Consider the following 24,641-nt stretch of genomic DNA (forward strand, 5'->3'; position numbering starts at 1 on the left):
CATTGACAACGTGATCTTTGGTGCCTGGGTCTAGCAGTGACGGAATACATCCGTGGGCAAAACAAGGCGTATCTTTAAGGTGTATCTTCTAGGGAAAACATGCAGGAATTATAAAATCAGGATAACTGAGAATTGATATAAGTATATTTAATGAAAACGGTGTTGTTACCTTCCACTAATATAATAAGCCTATCCATGTCGGAAAATCGACAAGTCTACAAAGTTATGGAATCCAAAACACAGGTTTTTTATAGTTCTCGACCTTGCAATACTCTTTCGAAAGAAGCACTTCCATGGAAGTCACAGAGAAATTGACCAAGTACAAAGTCCTAGAGGTCGAGTTCAACGGGATTAAGAATATTAAGACCGAAAGACTAGCATTGTTCATTGGATCACTGGGACGACTTCAATATATATGCTGTCCAGAAGCTCACTCTACGGAGAGTGTTATCCACAGGATATAAACAGAAGTACGAAGGAACAACAACAATGACAATAATAAAGGGTTCAAAATTCTGATACAAGGCCAGCAACTTTAAGGGGAGGAAAGGTTGATGTCATAGACGACCCCCAGTGCTCAATGGAACTTATTTTATCAACCAAGAAAAATATGAAAGCAAAGTCGATCTCACTGGAATTTGAACTCAAAACGCAAAGACAGCTAAGCATTTTGTCCGTCGTGTAAACAATTCTCCCAGCTCGCCGACTTAACAATGATAATGATTCTTTCTACCATAGGCACAAAACCTGATAGGATATACAAGCGAAATGCTTAGCGGTAATTTGTCTGTCGTTACGTTTTGAGTTCAAATTCCGCCGAGGTCGACTTTCCCTTTCATCCTTTCGGGGTCGATTAAATAAGTACCAATTACGCACTGGGGTCGATATAATCGGCTTAATCTGTTTGTCTGTCCTTGTTTGTCCTCTCTGTGTTTTGCCCCTTGTGTGTAGTAAAGAAATAGGTATTTCGTCTGTATTTACGTTCTGAGGTCAAATTCTGCCGAGATCGACTTTGCCTTTCATCTTCTTGGAGTCGATAAATTAAGTGCCACGTGTGTACTGAGGTCGATCTAATCGACTGGCCCCTTCCCTAAAAATTTCGGTCCTTGTACCTAGAGTAGAAAAGAATTTTCTTTTCCTAATTTAGATACGAGGACAGTTAAGGAAGAGGGAAGCAGGGAAGGAAAAGTTATTCGATAACATCGACTCCAATATTTGATTGACAATATTTTGTCAACCAGAAAAGTATGACTCACAAAACTGACCACGGCGAGATTCGAAATCAGACTGCAAAGTTGTCATACGAAGTACCGGAAGTCATTTATGAGAACCTACAAACATTCAACAAATTGCGTTCATATTCTGCTGGCGGATATATAAACTGGCAAACGAAGAGTGTTGTTGAATTATAGTTAAAACAAAATGTGACTCTGAATACAGCGTTGCCGTACATTTCAGCCGTAGTAGCAACATTAATCACAATAAACTAGTTATAAACAAACAATAAAGCATTCGATCGCATGCTACGTTAAAAACGTGTAGGTTACTAACGAATGTATGTCCATTGTATTAAAACTACTGGTGCCATTAAAGAAAAATCAATGAAGAGTTAGCTTGTGTGTTGGTGTAAATGCTCTTCACTTTTATGTGTAGAGTCTCTTTCTCAGCTTAGGCCCGGCTATCTCGAGAATTCATTCACCAACGCCAATAACGGTTTAAGATTTCAGACTTTCAACCATAGTTAACATTTAAAACTATATATATATATATATATATATATATATACATAATATGTGTTATAATATGATGCTATAAAATTGTACGCGTGCATAGATAGACAGATAGAAAGATAGAGGGAGAGAGATGAATAATATATATATGTTTATAGAGATAATTTTATATACAAACACATGCTTGTATATACATATTTACATGCACACATATATGCTTCAGGTGCATATATATATATGTGTGTGTGTGTGTTTTTATACTTACATAAATATGTTTATTGATGGCTTCGTAACTCGTTTTTTCTCACTTTTCTTACAGAATCCTATATTCTAACGATTTACACTGAAACGCGTTTTATTGAGCAACTTTCTATGTTTCTCTGCGTGTAAGCCATCTTCTCTTCATAGCCTCAACATCGTACAAGCTTTCCACGACCTTTCTCCTCGTTCTTTATTGTTTTAATGTAGACATTTCTCTGGCTTTATAACGTTTCAATAACTGTTGCAGTGTAGAGTAATGGAACTGAAATATTTTCCGAGTTTCTTAACAATTTGATGCTTATTTCACACCATGTTTATTACCTTACTGCAAAACTTACCTTGGACTTTAGCATTATTTCAACCTATATACAGTCAACTCCTATAAAAATAAGACAGTGTTACCGAAGCTTGGTCTTATGAGATTTTCGATAAAATCTCCTCTTGGCCTTTCGCTGCCTTTTGCTTCACTCTGTTGATATATATATATATATATATATATATATATATATATATATATATATATATATATATATATATAATTGCACACATATATGTACGCATGTATACATACATATATAGATAACTACATACATACATACATGCATAGATACGTACATATATATATATATATATATATATATGCAAATGTATGTGTGTGCGTGTGTGTTTCTGTGCGTGTGTAGTCACTTGTATAAATGTATATGAGTATACATATATGCGTATAAATGTATATTTACATAAACATATATATGCATATGTTTGTATTATGGGGCATATGTCTATCTCTCTTTGTCTATTGTTTGAGAGATAGAGACGCTATGCATGTGAAAGAGATATTTTAACAATGCTACTTCAAATTTAATTTAAATGGTCTTAAGAACAGCTTTCGAGATAAATCTTAGTTAGACATAAGAAATGATCTTTTTTTAAGCATAATCATGTGATAAATGTTACCTAAGTAAGCAGAAGTGAATTCACAAAGGCGGCAATCAAGTAATTCTAGATACGAATTGTAAATGGTTCACTCACTTTTCACTCCATGTCAAATTATCTAGAGCCAAGAAGGTGGCTGAAACAGCTTCTGTTCAGAGAAGAAATAAAAATAAACTTAATAGAAAGAATAGATGATGTATGGGGGTGTAAAAGTAAAGATTTCGGAAATAAATTTATTTCTTCATCGAAGTTTTGCAGTAACCAAAAAAAAAAAAAACAATAATAATAAGCAAAGCTGTAGTCAGACTTTTGACGCGATTGGCTAAAAAGGAAATAAATAATACATACAAGTGTTCGATATTATTTGCTTTTGAAAAGCTAGTTTAGTTATAGACACAAGGTTTTGTTTGTCGTTTAACGTTTTCTGTTCAAATTTGGTTGTGTGGACTTTGTATTTCATTCTCCTGGGGTCGAAAAATTAAGTACCAACTGAATGCTAGGATCGACCTAAACGCCTTTTCGCCCTCGAAATCTGTAGCCTATTACATGTGGTACAAATTAATATTTATTCTCAGTCATTTAAATTCTTATTTCAAATCTTTCTTGAGTGGTGGTGTCTAGATTCCTTTTTTGGCTTTCTCCGATAAAATTAATGCAAACCATGTTCTTGGGTTTGCTTGATCGATTTTATGACAGCCTTACGAATCTCTGACTTTGACAATATAAAAACAAAATTAATATTTACATTTGGAAATTGTTATTGTTGCATCATTCACCGTTGTTGTTCCATCGTTGCATGTTTCAACAAGGAAGAACTAATTGCTTTCAAAACAGCTGTGATTTAATTCAGTTCCTACTTCTAGATATGGCTGCCACAGTAGGTTGACACTTCGTATTCTACCAAACATATTACATAGAGTCAATAGAAAAACAAAACTTTTCGGATCTCTTCAACTAGATATAAATAAATACTACAGGTAGGTTAAAGATTTTATGTATGTGATAGCCTGTAAATGATATCATCATCGTTACCATCATAAGCCCTTGGAAATTACTAAGTCGAGCCCTACGACTCGACACGGACATTACCGTTGCGAGCCCTGAACTTTGATCTTTCTTAAGACTCTACAAGGTCGCTTATCCACTTTCCACGTCGTATAACTGACCGAGATCAGAACACTTACCGCGAAACGGGTGTCTTTTCCTTTGCTGTCAATAAACTGAGAGATTTCCTCGATCAGCAGGAAAACTCTACCGAGAACTCTTCCCCAATTTAGCCACTGCACCTCTGTATAAGGCATGTCGCTGAACTGTGAATCTACTTCTTGCAAAAAAGACCGAAATTTGGCTCTGATAAAATTGACGACTTATGTTACAGAGCTCATTACATGTTCCATGTTGAGGACTTTACTACACAGTGATCCTTGGTGTATGATGCAGTGATATGCTATCACCTCACCAGTACAATCCTCCTGCATCTTTAACCGTATCCTTCCTACTAGTCCACTTTTTCCGCCGCACATCACCGGTGCTCCATCTGTTGTAAGTTCAACAAGTTTGCCCCAATGTCAGTTACACTTTGACATACGTTGTCAAAAATGTCTTTTCCTGTCGTTGCCTCATGCATGGATTTCATATCCAATATTTCTTCTGTAACATTTAAACTGGAATCCACTCCATGGATGAAGATGGTGAGTTGTGCAGTGCCGGTTGTATCATTACATTCATTGACAGCAAGAGAGTGTAGAACAAAATCTTTGCTTTTTCAATCAGTTGTGTTTTCACGTCAGTAGCCATCTCACAAACTCGATCAGCAATTGTATTTCTGCTGAGGGCTACATTTGCAAACAGCTGTCATATGTCTGAACACAAGACGTCACACACTTTCATCATGCAATTCTTCAGAAACTCTCGCTCAGTAAATGGTCGTGCTGATTTGGCGATCTCCTCTGCTACAGTAAAACTTGTTTTCACAACAGTTACACTTTGTGATTTTGCTTTGGTGAAAAACGCCTGCTGTGATGTTAGATCCGTCTTTAGTTTTTCTACCTTCCGTAGCTTCTGTTCTGCATTCAAGTTTTTCGATTTGTCTTGATGATTAGTCTGGTTTACCGCCAATATCAATAAACATATTTTGAGCCTCAGAGCAGCTTTGATTAGCTCTGTTTTCAGAACCAACTTTTCTCCTGGCCACTTTAACGGCTAGCTTTGATTTAAAATGAAGTCTTTGCATCTACCGATAGACGTTTGATTGATATGGCATAAGCGAGAAGGAGTGATGCAATATCAGGGCACTACACTACTTTCATCTCTCATGCGCCAATCCAAACCGAGTAACAGGACGTTGCCAGGTTGCTGTAATGACGAACATCCACACACAACACAACTATCATTTTAATTTGTTCTGATCGACGTGGGAATGCTCTCATGCAGCCATTCGTTCGACAAGGCGGCAAATTTGAGGAATTTGTGGTTTACACTTCATATCGCCAGGCCATTAAAAGACATTTGCCTAAAATTCTCTCGCGGGCAGGATATAATCATGCATTGGACCGGATGTGGCTTGCAGGTCTTGAGTTTGACGCTTGTGTCTCGATAATAGGCGCAGATGTGACTGTGTGATAAGAATTTGACTTCGCAGTCGCATGCTTTCGGCACCAGTCCCACTGCGTGGCATGTTGGGCATGTGTCTTCTGCTATAGCCTCGGGCCGATCAAAGTCTTCAGTATGAATTTGGTGATGGAAACTGAAAGAATCCTGGTGTATGTATGCATTTTTTTTCGTGTTTGTTCTCCACTATTGCTTGGCAACTGGTGTTGGTTAGATTATATTCCAGTAACCTAGTGGTTCGGCCAAAAGACTAAAATTTTTCAAGTCGGTGTCCCAGAATGGCCGTAGTCTAATGACTAAAGCAAGTAAAAGATAAACGATGAAATATACATTCACACATTGCAGTAAATATATTTTTTTCTAGTTTCAGCTCAGAGCTGCGGCCATGTTTGTGCACCGCCGTTTTGTGCTACACTGTTAATACTAAGAGCCTCCTCTAATATGTGGCACTTGGTGAAGGATGGAGTTTGATATAGCTACCCTCATTTGCACCTCTTGCAGTGAGGTAGATTCGTCTGGGACTCTCGACAGGAAGATGTCCAGCTTTGATTAAAAAGCCTCTACATCTACTTTGTGCAAGTTCCTCACACTCTTTGGGAGAATATTAAAAAGCTGTGGGCCCTTGAAACCCAGGCAGTCGCAGTAACTGGTCGTGAAGCGTGATGGCATTGCTGGGATCTTTGGCAATATGCAGTGTCGTCCTGTTCTGGCATTGGTGTCTGGTCTTCAACTATTCCGATACAGATGTTTGTCCGTGTAAACATAGAAAATGTTGCACTCCACAATATTCTCCGAACTCATTCTTTTTGTGAAGCTCACGATCTTTTGCCCTTCCTGTAACACAGTCAGATAGTAAATGCTTTTTATACGCCTAAAAAATCGATGTCACTAAATATGAATCATATGGTAGTCGAAATATATGTTATGTCGATCCATATCAGCTGTTCGGTCTATGAGTATACTATTCTTATTCTCCGAGCTAACAAAATCAGATTTTGGCGTTTTCATAGTCTAATACAAAAAAGCCCTTTGTCAATAGTATGTCTCTTATCTTTTATTTTTTGCTACTGCCATGCATGGGCACCTCCTTGAAGGATTTTAGTCGATTGAATCGACCCCCAGTAATTATTTTTCAAAAGCTGGTAACTTACTCTGTCGTTTTCTTTTCCCGAATCGCTAGTTTGTGTAAACGTAAACACATCAGCGTCGACTGTGAAGCGGTAGTGGAGTACAAACACAGACAGAAAGATGTACAACGCGCACACACACACACACCACACACACACACACACGCACACACACACACACACACACACACAAAAGCACACATACATACATACGTTGGGCGTCTTTCAGTCTTCGTTCAATAAATTCATTCATAAGGTTTTGGTCGGCTAGAAGCTATAGAGTAAAACACTTGCACAAGATGTCACACACACAGAGAGACCGAACCCGAAAACAAGTGGCTGGAAAGTAAACCTCTTACCACACAACCACACTTGCACCTAAACTTCAGTTAAAATTCGTCCAGTAGTGCCTTGATTGGAGAGCAAATATCTTAATTGTTAAGAAGTTTCTGATAATTAAATCTAGAAATTCTAAAAAAAGCTACCTTTCCACGACAGGTAGTTGACAGTTCTCCTAATCAACCAATAAATATAAGAAATCCATAAAATAAAATTCTTGCACTGAAATGTTTTGGGAATATATATTTTTATAGAAGTTTGTAATAAGTGTTTATTTTTTCTCCACTTGTAAATGATGTTCGGTGAGAAAGGAAACGAACGAACAAAGTTTAAAATAATCAGAGGTTAGTATGCAAATATATGTGGTGTAATTTCTAATCAATTTTCTAATTAAACTTCTCTAACCCAAAGAATTTAAGCCGTGTTTTCGGTTTTTATATTCAATTATCAATCAATAGCAGTTTACAAATGAGATTTATGCAAATTCAATTGACGAATTTTTGTAAGTTTTAAATAATATTAAGTATACTATCATTGAATTTTTAGCCAAGTTATTTATACATCGTCAAATGAAAGCTAAAAACACGTACCAGCTTTTGTTTTGCTCTTTGCTTTCTTTCTATTTTTGTTTTTTCTTTCAAACTAACTGTTAAATTATAGGAAACAGTGTTGTGAGCAACTTTTTCGTTTCAATGTAATAAGGGATTGTATTTCTTAGTGGTTTTCTCTTTATTAATTTTTTCTTCATTCCTGCTACTAATCTCATATTTTTCTCTTGGTATTTTTTTTTCCGTTTTTGCTTCTAATAAATGACAAGTTTAACCTTTACTTACCTTTTCTGACATCTATCACGAAAGTAAAAAAAATACCAAATAATAATTCCATTTGAAAATAATATTTATCTAAATATGATATATTCTGAACTCAGAACCACTTTATCTGTCATTCGTTTTCATTGTATATATACAGAGGTGAAAATTAGCTGTGATAAAACTAAATATACAATATATTACGTGACCCCAGCCTATAAGGTTTACTATTTCCCCTGTCAAACACAAAAAATACCGAAATGTTCGTTTTACATGTACTGACGAAACGAAATCGCTTCTTTGAATGAATTTCTTATTTTCTTCTTACTGGCAAATGACACTGCTTGATGGAAATGTGAAAATTGATCTCAGCGTTAATGATCAGATTGAGTAGGATTCCGTGTCATAACTTTCGATAAATGTAATGCATCATAAACCACAACGGGATATCAAATACTATATTATTATTACTATGCCTCAATAATAATGATAAACAGCTTAATGCATTCTAAAGTATCAGGGGATAAGACGCTGCTTGCAAGCTACAGGGAACACTAAGCTGGTTAATTGAAAATTTGGCATTGGGTTTCGTTTGTCGCTTAATAAATATAAGAATGTATCCATTTGCCTGCATGATATATTTCAACTGATTTTTGTTCTGCACTTGTTTCAGATATTTTATCAAATTATATTAATGGAAAATAAGCAGATCATTGCATACGGTCAATAACGTTTATTAAAACCGTAATATCCATTTATAAATTTTTATGGGTTTATATTTTTATGGTTTTGATGGGGGTTTTAGGAAATCATAGAAATATTATAGAAAATGTTGCATCAAATTAAGAATTAATTTTTAGCTTAAGAATTTCTATTCTAGGATGAATAGGAAATTTAAGAACGAATTTCTCAAATACAACACAATCGTGTATATATATATATATATATATATTATATATATATATATATATGCAGAAATATAAAAATATATGCCTCTATATATTTTCATTCTCAGTATGTGTGTGTGGGGGGGAGTATTCATTCTCGATATATCTGCAAAATTGTAAGTAACGCAGTATGATAAAATCAATCAACCCCAAATTGCTAGAACTAATAAACGTAGAAGACATCCTTGCACAGATAATAACACTATCAGAAATGACACATACCTAGACACCAATACCAACAACAACAACAACCGATAAACGGTTGCAATAAATCTAATGAATCAAGGATATTTAATTAAACCCTAGACAACGCATTTGTCGAGAAATTTGTTGTTGTTGCTTCAACCTCAGTAAATTGCTGGTTTTCTTTTGTCGATTTTGAATGGGCGTGGTCGAGTTAATTCAACGCTATACATCTAAATTAAGAATGAAGACAATTGAATCTAGAACATGTTCTATTTCCCGACCTCCTTGGATGTAAATATTACATCGGATGCCATCTGGACGGTTATAGCTTGGAGGTTGATATACCTTTAGCAGTATATTCCCTCAGTTTGCCATCAAAGGAGATAACACATGAGAATAATTTAGATATTTGAGTGTTAGGTGTATTTTCGTTGACTACATGGTATGAAGGGAAATACGTAGATAGTTGATAGCTGTTACCTGGTTCGGTGAGATGCATAGGATGAATTTATATTAAAGCTGTCAGAAATTATCACAGATTATCACTTAACAGCTTAGTAATAATTGTTTGGGCTCTAATGTATGTTTATTAATACAAAGTATTTAAAGAATACTGATTACAATATAACATTTTCAAACGGTCAAACAAAATGCAAAAGTATAGATTGAGTAAATATAATAATTTTTTCAGTATTGCTCTACGTCTCTAGAATAGGGATATGTAAATTAATGGAAGAAAAATTCAACTGGAGCACAGAAGGTTTAAAGAAACATCTACGTTATAATATTTATTTACAACTTGGTAATAATATAGACTCTTAATAACTGTGGTCTCACACACTCCTTTATCTTGGGGCAATCAGAATATATTGGTTAGTTCTTTAGGCTGGCCTAAACTGGGAAACGATTCTAGCAAATACAAATATTTCTGTTTGTCACATTTTCAGTTTCAGTTGTGTGCGCTCAGATAATTTTGTTTTTACACTTTTGCTGCATTTCTTTTTCTCCTACTTGGTACTCCATCGACAAATGTCGGAAAAGAAGTAAAAGTTATCCCATTAAAAAGTGATGAGCAAAAGTTATAGAGGAACAATAGAGCTTTCAAATAGTATCGGAAGTGATTAAAATAAATGGAAGGAGAAACAAACGAATTTCTCTGATATCCCTACGGAATGATGAATCAACGCATTTTAATCATATATATCCTATATACCTCAGATCTAACTTGGAGTTATCACCCTTTCCATTGTTCTCTTCAGTCAAGTGTTATTCGTAAACTGAAGGACATTTTGCATACTTTCTTTCTGAAACAATTATACCAAAGCAAGGAACATCCTTTAATAGGTAATTTTCATCATACCCACAAATTAACGTTTGCAAAAGTGGCATTATTTAAATCGATTTCTGTCTGTCCAATCACCCAAGTTATATAACCACCTCACCAGTCATAAATAAGTGAGTGTCGAAGACTTCGTAAATCACTTTAAAAGTAGCCATTATAGTCCTAAACACAAATGTGAATTGTTATTATTTAGTTTTAATGTTGTATGAAGCCATGCTTAAACTCTAGTGAGCACACGCACACACGCATACACACACAAATATATATACATATATGCACACACATATAACACATACACGCGCACATATATACACACATACACACATGTTGCATACAAACACATACATGCACACATATTTTTCTCTGAATATATATATATATATAAGGTGTATGTAGATACTCATACTTATATTCATACATATGCACATAAGCGCATACACATCTACATACAAACATATATACATATATACAAGCATATATATACATACATACACGCAACATACATACATATAAACGTGCATGCGTTATGAATGTAACGTGATATATATTAGAGTGTATGGATCTCTGGCGGTTTCAACGATGAGTTTAAATGTCGGGCGATCAATGTAATTAGTCGCACTCTAAACTGCTGCGTAAGTAGCTAAGTTTTTCGCTGACAGTTTAAAACTCTTATCATAATCCTTGTGTAGAAGCAACTCTCTACGAAACGAGCTTATGTCTTTCAATTAGTTGTATGAATTTGACAATGGGGTTTCAATTTCCGTCTGAATATATACATGCATAAGCATGAATGTTAGTTAAGAAGTTTGATTCGCAACCACATAGTTTCGGGTCTTGTGCCATTGTACGGCACTTTGGGGTACTATCTTCTATTATAGCCCAAGGCTGACCACTTATGTGTGAATGAATTCGGTGGAATGAATGAGTAGAGATTGTGTTTGGGGGGGGATAATTTTTTTTTTTAATCTTAATAATGTTTAGAGTGAGTTATGAAAATTATCCCCTTAAAAACGCCATCTCTACTCATTTTTTCAAATATATATAATACTGTACCAAGAACTTGCTCTTATTATTCTACTATGTATATGTATATATATATATATATATATATATACATACATATATAAACAAGCATATAAATATCAGTAGTTTTGCTACAAAATGGTGATAATAATGCGCAAATACGCAGAAATCAGGTGATCAAAGAGGAAGATGGAAAGATATAAGTGGGCAAAAAGCTTTCGAGAGAGAAGCAGCGTGCCCTTACATATCTGGTTTGTTAAAGTGTATGCGTACAGTAGTCCAGCTAATAATATTCTACGTAAAATCCGAAACATTTTGCAAAATAATACGCATTCGTAAATCCATGAATACATACATACATACAGACATACATACATACATACATACATACATACATACATACATACATACATACATACATGCATACATACATACATACATACATACATACATACATACATACATAGAAGATTGCATACATACATAGATCCGTATTTAAAAATAGAAACATACTTTCATATCTAGTTCTTATGTTAAATTATTATGCGTCATGTGGCTACCACCACCGCCACCGCCACCACTACTACTACTGCAAATAATAATAATAATAATAATAATAATAATAATAATAATAATAATAATAATAATAATAATAATGTTGTTGCTATTGTTATTGTTGTTAGTGCTACGTCTACTACTTCGTAAATGCTATACGGTAGCCTTCAGATTATCTTGGGTAGACAATGCGATATTTCATTTTCGAAAACCACCAGTTAATTGGTGTCTATCAGTAACGTTATGGCGTATGTGAAGAATTTAACAACTTAATCAGGTGTCATCTTGTATCTGAAAAATATATCCTACTTAGTGTTTGGTGAATGTTTCACAGACAGCATCTCCATTAGACTCTACTAAATTTTGTAGAATTTAATTTCAAGGAATTCAAAGTTCCGAGGCGATATATCTGTTTTTCGACATTTGGTTGAATAGCGTTATCTTAAAATGTAAAAGTGATGTCGTAGAAGCGAAACAATTTACAGGAGAGATCTCAAAAACACATTACAGACACACACACACATACATACATACATACATACATACATACATACATACATACATACATACATACATACATACATACATACATACATACATACATACATACATACATACATACGTGTGTTGATTCATATTCAATGAATGAGTAAGAAGTGCAGAGTACATAAGATGTCAGTGATATTTCTTTACATTGAAAGGACACTAAGAGGCTGTCTCGTGACTCGAAATTCACGTCAATGCGATCTTCATACAAAACACGTTACTCAGACACACACACACAGATGTATGTGTGTGTGTATGTATGTATGCATGTATGTATTAATGTATGTACAGGTGTGTGGACAGGTAAATGGACAGGCTAAAGAAAGTGGCTCTCTACACATTTGGTTTGAGTTACATATATTTAATAAAAGTTCCACTCAACTCTGCTTCACTTAAAGCTTTGTGACCAAGTAGGACACATCCATCTCAGCAGATGTTCGAAGTGAGTTTGAAAGGTTTTTCAAAGCCGTCTTCAATTGGCTTGCAGTAATCTTTTCTGTTGTAGCTGGTATTCCCAGAGCTGTCGATTGTATTTTTAAAAAATCTACTGTCCCAGCTAATTTAAGATGTACGAGGGGCGTTCAATAAGTAATGCCCCTGACCCACTTCCTATAGCAATAGAGCAACGAAACTTGGCACAGTTATTAGTCTTTTTCTACATAGGAACCACCCAGAGTTACGCATTTCTACCATCGTTTGATGCAGCTCTGGAGACCGTTTTTGTAGAAGACCCCCAGCTTGGTCCTCCAACCTGAATGTGACTTCAGAAATCAAGGCTGCATCATCTGGGAAACGCTTTCCTTTCAAAAACAACTTCATGACTGGGAAGAGGTGAAAATCAGAGAGTGCAAGGTCAGGAAAGTAGGGGGGATGGGGAGGAGTTCATAGCCATACGCCTGTGCTTCTGATCTGGCGACAAGCGTGTTGTGGACCGGAGCGTTGTCCAGCAGGAGGAGGATGCCTTTGCTGAACTTGCCCCGCCTCTTGATTTTGATAACTTCTCTTAATTTCCTCAAAAGTGAAGCATAATAGGCTCCTGTAATTGTGGTACCCTTTGCCAGGAAATCTGTCATCACTACTCCGTCCTGGTTCCGGAAGACCGTGAGCATGAGCTTGCCAGCGGAGGGCTGCACCCTTGCCTTCTTTGGAAGGGGTGAGTCACGGTGCTTCCACTGCATTGACTGGGCTTTGGTCTCTGGATCATCGTGATGGACCCAGGTTTCATCCTGTGTAATCAGTCTTTTGAAAAATTTTGTCTCATCTTCTTGGCACATCTCCAAATTCACCCTCGAGCACTCGACGCGTTCTTGCTTCTGGAAAGGCGTGAGCAACCTGGGAATCCATCTGGCAGACACCGTTTGCATATGCAAATGGTCATGAATGATAGTTTCTACAGACCCGGTACTAATCTTGACCTCATGGGCTATTTGGCGAATAGTTATGCGTCGATCTCCCAAAATGGCAGCCTCAACTTGACGGACAGATGCCTCATCAATGGCAGAAGGGGGCGACCAGATCTGGGAGCTGTTTCCACAGAGTTCCGACCATGTTTGAATTCACGATGCCAGCGTTTTACAAGGTCATATGATGGGGCATCATCACCATAAGTTACTTTCATTTCATCAAAAGTCTCCCGTGGTGTGCGTCCTTTAAAATACAAAAACCGGATCACTGCTCGACACTCAACAGGCTCCATTTCACACTTGACTCAGTTCAAACACCTGTAAATTAGAAACCACAATTAGTTCAGAGCTGTAATTTTCCACTTAATCTATAGAGATATAAATGATTGCACATGATCAACATGATCAAACAACTGCAAATGGGTCAGGGGCATTACTTATTGAACGTCCCTCGTAATTATTGGTTGTGCGAGATTTATCTATTATTTTCAGTAGATTGAGCAACCATAATATGAAGAGGTTGTAGAATAACATGGTCTGCCAATACCTCACATTTCTTCTCTTTTCCCACCTTCTGTCTTACGCTACTATTCTTTTTAGCGAGCAGTTTGACCTTGCATTTTATTATTCCTGTGAAGTGTTAGTCTGTACAAGGATATGCTGTCAATGAGAGAAACATGTTTGTATTTTTACTTTAACTATGTATATACATATTCGTTTCCAATTTTTCACGCGACCAGCAATTTCAGGGGAGAAGAGAAGTCGTTTACATCTACGCCATTGTTCAACTGGTACTTATTTTATCAACCCACGAAATCGATGAAAGGCAATGTCGACCGCGGCAGAATTTGAACTCAGAACGTAATGACAGTTAACAGAACGTAATGACGTGTTAACAATTCTAACAGCTCGCGCCGCCTTAACGGCGTATATTACATATTGCCATCTGAACTTTAAGATCTATCTTAGCTCCATAACAGAAAATTGACTCGTTAGATTTCCTTCCACTACACTTCCGGAAAAATATTTTTAACATTTGGCTTTATATTATAAAACAAACATTTTAATACTCAATTATGACAGTGAAAACCAATAGTATGAATACGCAATAACGACCACAAATATTGCTGTATGGCTCTTTTAGGAGGTCCCAGCGGGTCAGATATTGGTTCACTGATCGTAAAATGCTTTTACGATGTTGATTGAGACGGAGGAGCGTCTACACAATCGGTGCAGAAAATAAATTCATTAGTTCGGGTTTGAAATCCATTTTATCAATTTTTATTATCAATGTGCGTCTGTATGTGTATGTATGTATGTATGTATGCATGTATGTATGTATGTATGTATGTATGTATGTATGTATGTATGTATGTATATATGCATCTGTATAGCTACCTAGCTTGCCGTGTTTGTATGCATATATACATCTGTATATACACGTTTATGTATATATGTACATGCATAAATGCATACATACAAACATGCATGCATGCATGCATACATACATACATACATTCATACATACAAGGGTGTTCCATGTAGTATCCGTTTATTAAATTCCATTCCTGAGATGTCGGTCAACTCAAGCTGCTGCACAGTTTGATCAAGGCTGGAACCGCATAGTTTACGAAACAAATCTCACAACCACCACTGCTATGCCAGCGGCAACCATTTCATTCCAAATGTATTGTTGTTCGTACCAACCATTTAAAAACTTTTAACACAAAAATGCAAGTCCTTTTGGCGCTATCAACTGAGAATCGAGATGAAAAATGGCGAAATAAAAACGATTGTAAGTGACAGATGGTTTCGAAATATATATATATTCCGATATATAACTTTTTTTGTTCATTTTTTTCCTTTTGTTTTCTTTTTTGTTCTTTGCTGACTGTTAACCTTTACAAATACAATATGTCTGCTATAGATTATTGTACGACTTTTATTTTTATGTCTCCCCTGGTATTTTGACTTTTACAACATAAGTTATTTCCCTTTATTCCCACATCATCTCTACTTGGTGAAATTCTATATGGGTGCCTGTATATGCGTCTGTGAGAATGTCTTCGTGTGAGTGCATGTGCATGACAGTGTTCAGTTGTGTGTCTGAAACAAACAAACTGATATGTATGCCTACTCATAATATGTGAGTGCATGTGTGTGCGGGCGTGATTGATTCATTGTCTTTATGTGTAAGAGTTTGTGCTGGCGTGTGGATGTGTGCATGAGATTGTGTGTGTGTGTATGTGTATGTGCATGCGTTTAACAAATTCACTGATATAAATATCTATTATACATTTACTCACTGTGAATGTGTGTATGTGTGTATTATGTAGGTGTGTGAATTATGGTGTGTATACGTGCCTATAAAGCAAACTTATTTTATTCAGCGTGGCTGTGTGGTAAGAAGCTTGCTTCCCGACCACTTTGTTCCGGGTTCAGTCCCACTGTGTGACACCTGGGGCAAATTTCATCTACTATAGCCTCGGGCCAACCAAAGCCTTGCAACTGGATTTAGTAGACGGAAACAGAAAGACGCCCGTCGAGTGTGAGTGTATGTGAGTGTGTGTGAGTGTGAGTTTGTGTGTGTGTGTATGTGTGTGTGTGTGAGAGAGAGAGTGTGTCCTTGTGTCTGTGTTTGAGCCTCACCACTGTATGACAATTCGCTTAATGTGCTTACGTTGCAGTAACAGCAGTTCGGCTAAAGTCTCCGATAAAATAAGAACCTAGCTTTAAAAAATATTTTTAAAGCACTCTGGATCAAACCACAACTTTCTCTCACTCTTTCTTCCTGTTTCTGTTGTACCTGTATTTCAAAGGGCCAGCCTTGTCACACTCTGTGTCACGCTGTTTCTCTCAGAGTACTACGTTAAGGGTACACGTGTCTGTGGAATGCTCAGCCACTTACAAGTTAATTTCACGAGCAGGCTGTTCCGTTGATCGGAGCAACTGGAACGCTCACCGTCGCAACCGACGGAGTGCCACGATATGTACAGATGCGTCTGGACAATGAATATGTAGATGGCGCAACAGAACAACCTTCCATATTTTACATGGTTATTGCTGTGAGGCTCGGAAAGTTAGGCAGGTGCTAATAGTGTTCTGTTGTAAATAATGCTTTATAGTATTTGATGTTATCATTATTCGTAGCAACGAATAACGTCGTCTTATTGGCGCATTTGTCAAGCTCTGCCTATAAATTGCGGGGCTCGTTTTGCTGCAGACTGCCTAAATGTTTAAATCAGTGTGTGTGTGTGTGTGTGTGTGTGTGTGTGTGTGGTGTGTGTGTGTGTGAGAGAGAGAGTGTGTCCTTGTGTCTGTGTTTGAGCCTCACCACTGTATGACAATTCGCTTAATGTGCTTACGTTGCAGTAACAGCAGTTCGGCTAAAGTCTCCGATAAAATAAGAACCTAGCTTTAAAAAATATTTTTAAAGCACTCTGGATCAAACCACAACTTTCTCTCACTCTTTCTTCCTGTTTCTGTTGTACCTGTATTTCAAGGGCCAGCCTTGTCACACTCTGTGTCACGCTGTTTCTCTCAGAGTACTACGTTAAGGGTACACGTGTCTGTGGAATGCTCAGCCACTTACAAGTTAATTTCACGAGCAGGCTGTTCCGTTGATCGGAGCAACTGGAACGCTCACCGTCGCAACCGACGGAGTGCCACGATATGTACAGATGCGTCTGGACAATGAATATGTAGATGGCGCAACAGAACAACCTTCCATATTTTACATGGTTATTGCTGTGAGGCTCGGAAAGTTAGGCAGGTGCTAATAGTGTTCTGTTGTAAATAATGCTTTATAGTATTTGATGTTATCATTATTCGTAGCAACGAATAACGTCGTCTTATTGGCGCATTTGTCAAGCTCTGCCTATAAATTGCGGGGCTCGTTTTGCTGCAGACTGCCTAAATGTTTAAATCAGTGTGTGTGTGTGTGTGTGTGTGTGCGTGTGTGTGTGTGTGTGTGAGTGCGTGTCTGTGTGTGTGTGTGGGGGGGGGTGAGCGTGTGTGAGTGAGTGTGCGCGTGTGTGTGAGTGCGTGTCGTGTGTACATAGATTACACATTTTTCAGTTGAGGGACGGATGTTAAATGTAAGTTTGACGTATCGCTACACGTATTGCCAATTAACATAAAAACCTCCCATTGCTTGCTCCCTCAGCAAACGGTAGCCAGAAATGAAGCAGCAACAGTGTCAGTAGTAGTAGTAGTAGTAGTAGTAGTAGTAGTAGTAGTAGTAGTAGTAGTAGTAGTTGCAGCAGCAGCAGTGGTAGTAGTAGTAGTAGTAGCAGCAGTAGTAGTAGTAGCATCAGCAGCAGTAGTGGTGGTAGTAGCAACAGTAGTAGTAGTAGTGGTTGTTGTAGTACTAGTAGTAGTACTAGTAGTAGTACTAGTAGTAGTAGTAACAGCAGTAGTAGTACTAGTAGTACTAGTAGTAGTAGTAACAGCAGTAGTAGTAGTAACAGCAGTAGTAGTAGTAGTAGTAGTAGCAGCAGCAGCAGTAGTAGCAGCAGTAGTGGTAGTAATAGTAGCAGCAGTAGTAGTAATAGTAGAAATAGTAGCAGCAGCAGCACTTGTAGTAGTACTACTACTATTACTAATACTACTACTATTTGTTGTTGGTGATGATGATGATGATGATCATGATGATGATACTCTAATAAGGAGTGTTGTTGATGTTGATGACAATGAAGTGGCTGTTGTTATTGTTGTTGTTGTTTATTATGTTTGACTGTAGAGGGTTTCAGTCGTGATTGACCAAACCTTTAATCGGAAGCGCTTTCATCGCGAACCCTCAAACTTTATTCGTGTCTTCAGACTTAAGACTATATTCTTTTCTAATCTGTTAATGGCATTGGTTTAGTTGGTAGCGCAAGAGTCGAAGGGGATTCGCCTGCTACTTCTAGCTGTTCTATAATCCCGCTGGGTCTGAGCTCACGATGAATTTTAGAATGATCTAATGCATTTTAGAATGACATTACCTGCTTGGTATTTCATCTTCACAAGCTGAAATGAACCTTGTCTCAGTCTGTTTTGACTTTGGCTGACTCCCGTGAAGCCCCTGATGTTAATGTGTATTGAGTTCCTGCTAGATTCTCAATTAACCACTTCCCTAGCTAGAAATAGCAACCAAATCTCTCTCAAAATACACTACGTATTTAAAACCTACCCTAATCTTAAAACCTTGTACTATCATCTAATATCCATTGCTCTTATTGCTGGCTCTGATCAGTTTCCTGGTATTAGCGATTATCGGGTCAATGTTGGCTTCTGTAAGTGGATACATGATTTCCAAGAAATAACAACTAAATCATTCTCAAATCTCACAATAGCGTTTTAAATAAAGAAAAGTATATTGGATAATATAGTCCTAGATATACTCATAAAAAATGAGATGTTCACGGCTGGAACTTGTTTGATTATACGCTTTATGTTGTTTGTATAACCATTGGATCGAAAACAAGACAAGAAGCATTTCAGGGTGTTGGGAGGACAAAATAACTGGCAGACTGTTCGTAATGTCATTTGTTTCTTCTCAAGTCATTCTAACACATATCGTGGTCTTAGATTAACATAGGAGCCTCAAAATGTTAGAAGTAACAGGTAAATCCTCCTCAAATCTTTCTTTACCAACTACAACAAAAGCAATGGTAGGTTGGACACTATGGACTTGCGTCTGAAATAGAATAAATATTTGGTAATCATGGTGAAAACGCCTTTAATTCTAGCTTGACCAGGACTGACCTGCGGCCAAGCACAAGAATAATCACTAATTAGAAATAGAATTATTAATTATAAACAAAAAGAGTTTATCTTTAATTATTTCAGCTATTAATTATCTTAGCAAAACTTCAAATAATATTTGTTTTGTTCTACATTAGAAAATGTGAATTAATTTAGACAATAATATTGGATGTTTGTGGGAAAGATTTCAGCTTTTTACCTTGTGGTTTCTGATTTTTTAATAGCAGATTCATTAAAGGCATTCTGGCAATGACCATCTCTCCTTCTTAAGGTATTTTATATTTCCGTTTCCTTTATTCAATTTTTCCTTCTTTAACGCATATTTTGAGAGATCTTTGAAATATTCTTAGCGGAGCGAATATCAACTGAGGAGCTCTTTTTGTTAGTCTTGAGGTCGCTGTTGCTGTTGCTGCGGCTACTACGGCCACTGGTGTTATTTTTGTCGTTTATCCGCTGTTCAATCCTGAATAGGTAGACGTATCCTCAAAAGAGTTCCACCCGTAATTATCACATTGTCTTGGATGTACGTAGGGCTACATTATCTACAGTGTGTTTTGAGGAAAATTTGGTTACTATTTCATCCAGGCCGAACGATATGTGGAAACTCCATTAATTTTTGAGTTGCTCTAAACTACTTTATATGTATATATGAACTGCGGGTATGTGTGTATAAACTGCTTGTAGTATGTATAAACTACTAGTATGTACGCATGTAGGGAGGCGCAATGGCCTAGTGATTCGGGCAATGGACTCGAGGTCGTAGGATTGCGGTTTCAATTCCCAGACCGGGCATTGTGAGTGTTTATTGAGCGAAAACACCTACGAGGTTCCACGAGGATCCGGCAGGCGGTGGTGGCGAACCCTGCTGTACTCTTTCACCACAGTTTTCTCTCACTCTTTCTTCCTGTTTCTCTTGTACCTGTATTTCAAAAGGCCAGCTTTGTCAAACTCTGTGTCACGCTGAATCTCCCCGATTCACGTGTCTGTGGAGTGCTCAGCCACTTGCACGTTAATTTCACGAACAGGCTGTTCCGTTGATCGGATCAACTGGAACCCTCGTCATCGTAACCGACGGAGTGCCAGGTTGTACGTATGTATAAACTCCTAGCATGCATGTAGAAACTGCTATGTATAAACTATTAAAATGTATATATACACTGCCAGGGTTTATACCTAAAAATAAGTATTACAACTGAATAAACTGCGAAATGTTTTAACCACTGAAAATAAGAACAGTCCACCTGGTAAACTTTCGTCAATCATATTTTACTGACAGTCTTTGCTTAAATCGAGTGTGTAGTAGACAATATAATCCCAAGGTTACATTCAATGGGATTCGAAGTGAACTTCTAAACTACATTGCCAAATCTGTGCCGTCCTTGATTTTTTACATTAAAGCAGCTTATCACGTCTTATGTAAAGACGTTTATACACGCATACATACTGGCAGTTTACACATGTCGGAGATTAGAATTTACACGAAAATGCCTATTTTCCAAGCGCTTATCCGAACCATCCTTCTTTATGGGTGCGAAACATGGCCCGTGAGAGCTGAAGGTCTCCAAAAACTCAAAGTTTTCGATCACTACGCGAAAATCTTCCGTGTTCGCCCATCGGACTTCATTTCGAACCCCGAAATACGACAACGCTGCCACATTAACTCTGCAACAATCTTTACTCACAGAACGTCTAAGATGACTTGCCATACTCTCTGTCAGCCTATGGGGAAATTCATTCACAAGACGGCTAACCAAGATCCCCTCCAAGGCTGATGCAAACAAGTTCTGCACAAATGTAGACGTGGCTAGCACAATCAGGCTCCCGCGCCTAAGGTATTCAGCGGCGGAACCGGGAGAGGGTACCCATTGCAGCCTCGACTGAGGCCGACTCTCTGATATACTCTTAACTCTTTACTCTTTTACATGCTTCAGTCATTTGACTGTGGCCATGTTAGAGCAACGCCTTTAATCGAGCAAATCGACCCCAGGACATATTCTTTGGAAGCCTAGTACTTATTCTATCGGTCTCTTTTGCCAAACCGCTAAGTTACGGTGACGTAAACACACCACCATCGGTTGTCAAGTGATGTTGGTGAGGGGGGGGACAGACATAGACACACACACATATACACACACATACATACATATATATATACATATATACGACGGGCTTCTTTCAGTTTCCGTCTACCAAATCCACTCACAAGGCTTTGCTCGGCCTCAGGCTATAGTAGAAGACACTTTACCAAGGTACTTCGCAGTGGGAATGAACCCGGAACCATGTGATTGGTAAGCAAGCTACTTACCACACAGCCACTCCTACGCCTGTATGGTCAGCATTTGTGAGGGACATGCTAAAGACGTTGGTCGGAGCTGACTCAATCCGCCCCGAGTGAATACTACCGCAAGCACAAGTAAATACATTGGTTGTAGTGAAATAAGTGAGTAAACTTAACAGGTTTTTGAATGAATTCTCTCAAACTACGGTGTTTTGTGCGGAGGGAACATATGATAAACATGCATATTATTTTAGCTGGTTATTTATCATAGATCCTTCTGCTGCTACAGCTATTACTATGACGGTCTCTGACCTTAAACCTTACAACTGGGGAACGACCGTTGGAAGACCTAATCAGTGCAGATGCCATTTTTCCCTATCATTTACTTACTATTTCTCAATTTGTTTATGTTGCATTAAACACCACTTAATCTTTCTTTCCCATAATTCTAGCTCAATCAGTTTTCTCTAGCGAATGTTTTCTCTATAGATATCAGCTCATAATAGTTTGAGTCGCACATAATTGGATTGACCTCTCTCTATTTTGTCATGGACGCTGAAGTATTTTGCATCGCTTCTCTTTTTCACTATAAATAACACATAACGTGTCATAACTGGATTTTATTCACTTTTTAAGACGGAAAAAGTAGGTTCTTCAGATTGGAGAATCACAGCCATATATGAAGTATTCGATACTTATACATACATACATACATACATACATACATACATACATACATACATACATACATACATACATACATATATATATATATGTGTGTGTGTGTGTGTGTGTAAAGATACACATGCATACATAAATGTATATACACTTGCTTATAACCGTATATGCATACTTATATTTTTGTTGATGTATATTATATATATATAGATAGATAGATAGATATAGATATAGGCATGTATGTGTGTATGTATGTATATTAGGGACTCTCACTTCGGAGAAGACTATGAGCGTTCAGCTTCTGTAGAATGCCCTGTACAAATGATTATGTATGAATACACACACACACATGTATGTATATATATATATATATAATATATATATATATATATATATATATGTATGTATGTATGTATGTATGTATGTATGTTTGTATGTATGTATGTATGTACGTATGTATGTATGTATTATGCATGTATGTATGTATGTATGTCTGTATACGCATATTCATATACATGCATATGTACATTCTTTTTTACTCTGGGCACAACGCCCGAAATGTTGGGGGAGGGAGCCAGTCGTTTTGGATCGAGCCCAACTGGTATTTAATTCATTGACACCGAAAGGATGAAAGGTAAAGTCGACCTCGGCGGAATTTGAACTCAGAACACAACGGAAGGGCGAAATAATACACGCATATGTATATTACGGACTCTCACCTCGGAAACGACTATGAGCGTTCGGCTTCTGTAGAACAACCAGCACAAATGATTTGTTTCTAGTGATCAAACGTTTGCGTCGCACATCGGCTCACTCTCTCCGTCAAATCATCGTTGACTGAACAGGTGCACAGGTGTACCAAGTATCAGGTGACGGAAGCGATCGCAGAATAACGTGAGATGAAGTGTTCTGCTCAAGAACGCAACGCATCACACAGTCCAGGAATTGAAACCATGATCGCTGGATCGTGGATGCAACAGCCTAACTACTAAGCCATTCGCTCTCACATAAACGTGTGTGTGTGTGTACATTACGTTTATATATTTGTTTTGAAAGATCCTGACGTGAAATCGTGTGTTGAAACATATTCTTATATTTCGGGAAGGTCATTTTTTCCCGAATAAACACACACACTTCTTATTCGTTCTTAACTTCAGATTTATTATTTTTCTTTCAGTATCCTTTGTCTGAAATCTTTCGTCACACATCCTGTGACCGCTTCAGTGGATTTACATCCCACGTGTCTCCTCGTGTTCCAATACACCTATATATATTCAATTTTTTCCGCTCTTGTTTCAGAATTCACATCATGATAGAATGAATGATTGTGATAATGGTTTAGTTCTATTTTCGTTTGTATTCCAGGTATTTCATTTGAGTTTGAGATGAACCATATGAAACTGCTCATTGAAAGAGCGACAAAGATTTGGACAGATGCATTGATAGTTTTGGCCCGGCACACGACTAACTTAAATGGTCCATCCTTTCATTTGAATATGTCATGCGATGGAACCCGACCGCTACGTTGGGAAGAGGGCAAACATTTATATAGGTAAGTGGTCCTTAATAATCTTTCCAAACAATCAGTCATTTATTTGCTTTATTTTCAGGATTGATAAAATGCTAAATGAATCTTTAGATAATAATAACCGAAATAAATGTCCGTTGGTATATTGGTTAGTTGTCCAAACCTAATTTACATTGTATAGCGAGATGGAACGAGAGAGTCAGAGATAAAGACGGAGAGTTAACATAAGGGATGCATGATGGATGCAACTTCTATGCTTGAGGGAGGGAAGGAGGAGAGAAAGCAAATTAAGTAGTTATAGGAGACGTTATACGGAGGTTAACATTCGTTATTCTGTACTTGTTTCAGTCATTTGACTGCGGCCATGCTGGAGCACCGCCTTTTAGAGTGGTGAAAGAGTACAGCAGGGATCACCACCTCCTGCCGGAGCCTCGTGGAGCTTTTAGGTGGTTTCGCTCAATAAACACACACAACGCCCGGTCTGGGAATCGAAACCGCGATCCTCCGACCGCAAGTCCGCTGCCCTAACCACTAGGCCATTGCGCCTCCACAAAAAGAGTTTTGTTTTTGAAAAATTAGTATTCCTTTCATCATTTTG

The 24,641-nt window shown here is 37.4% G+C and overlaps 1 protein-coding gene across 3 annotated transcripts in view; it reads left to right on the forward strand.

Annotated features, from left to right (window-relative positions):
- The window catches only part of LOC115224821 (glutamate receptor ionotropic, NMDA 2B-like), a 743,429-nt gene that overhangs the window by 559,302 nt on the left and 159,486 nt on the right, over positions 1 to 24,641 (forward strand). For all 3 annotated transcript variants that reach the window (XM_036513846.1, XM_029795750.2, XM_036513847.1), the window contains one exon: positions 23,881 to 24,067. In XM_036513846.1, coding sequence (XP_036369739.1) covers positions 23,881 to 24,067 — 187 coding nt within the window. The remainder of the gene's footprint in view (positions 1 to 23,880; positions 24,068 to 24,641) is intronic.

Source organism: Octopus sinensis, linkage group LG2, assembly GCF_006345805.1.
Source record: "Octopus sinensis linkage group LG2, ASM634580v1, whole genome shotgun sequence".
Lineage (NCBI taxonomy): Eukaryota > Metazoa > Mollusca > Cephalopoda > Octopoda > Octopodidae > Octopus > Octopus sinensis.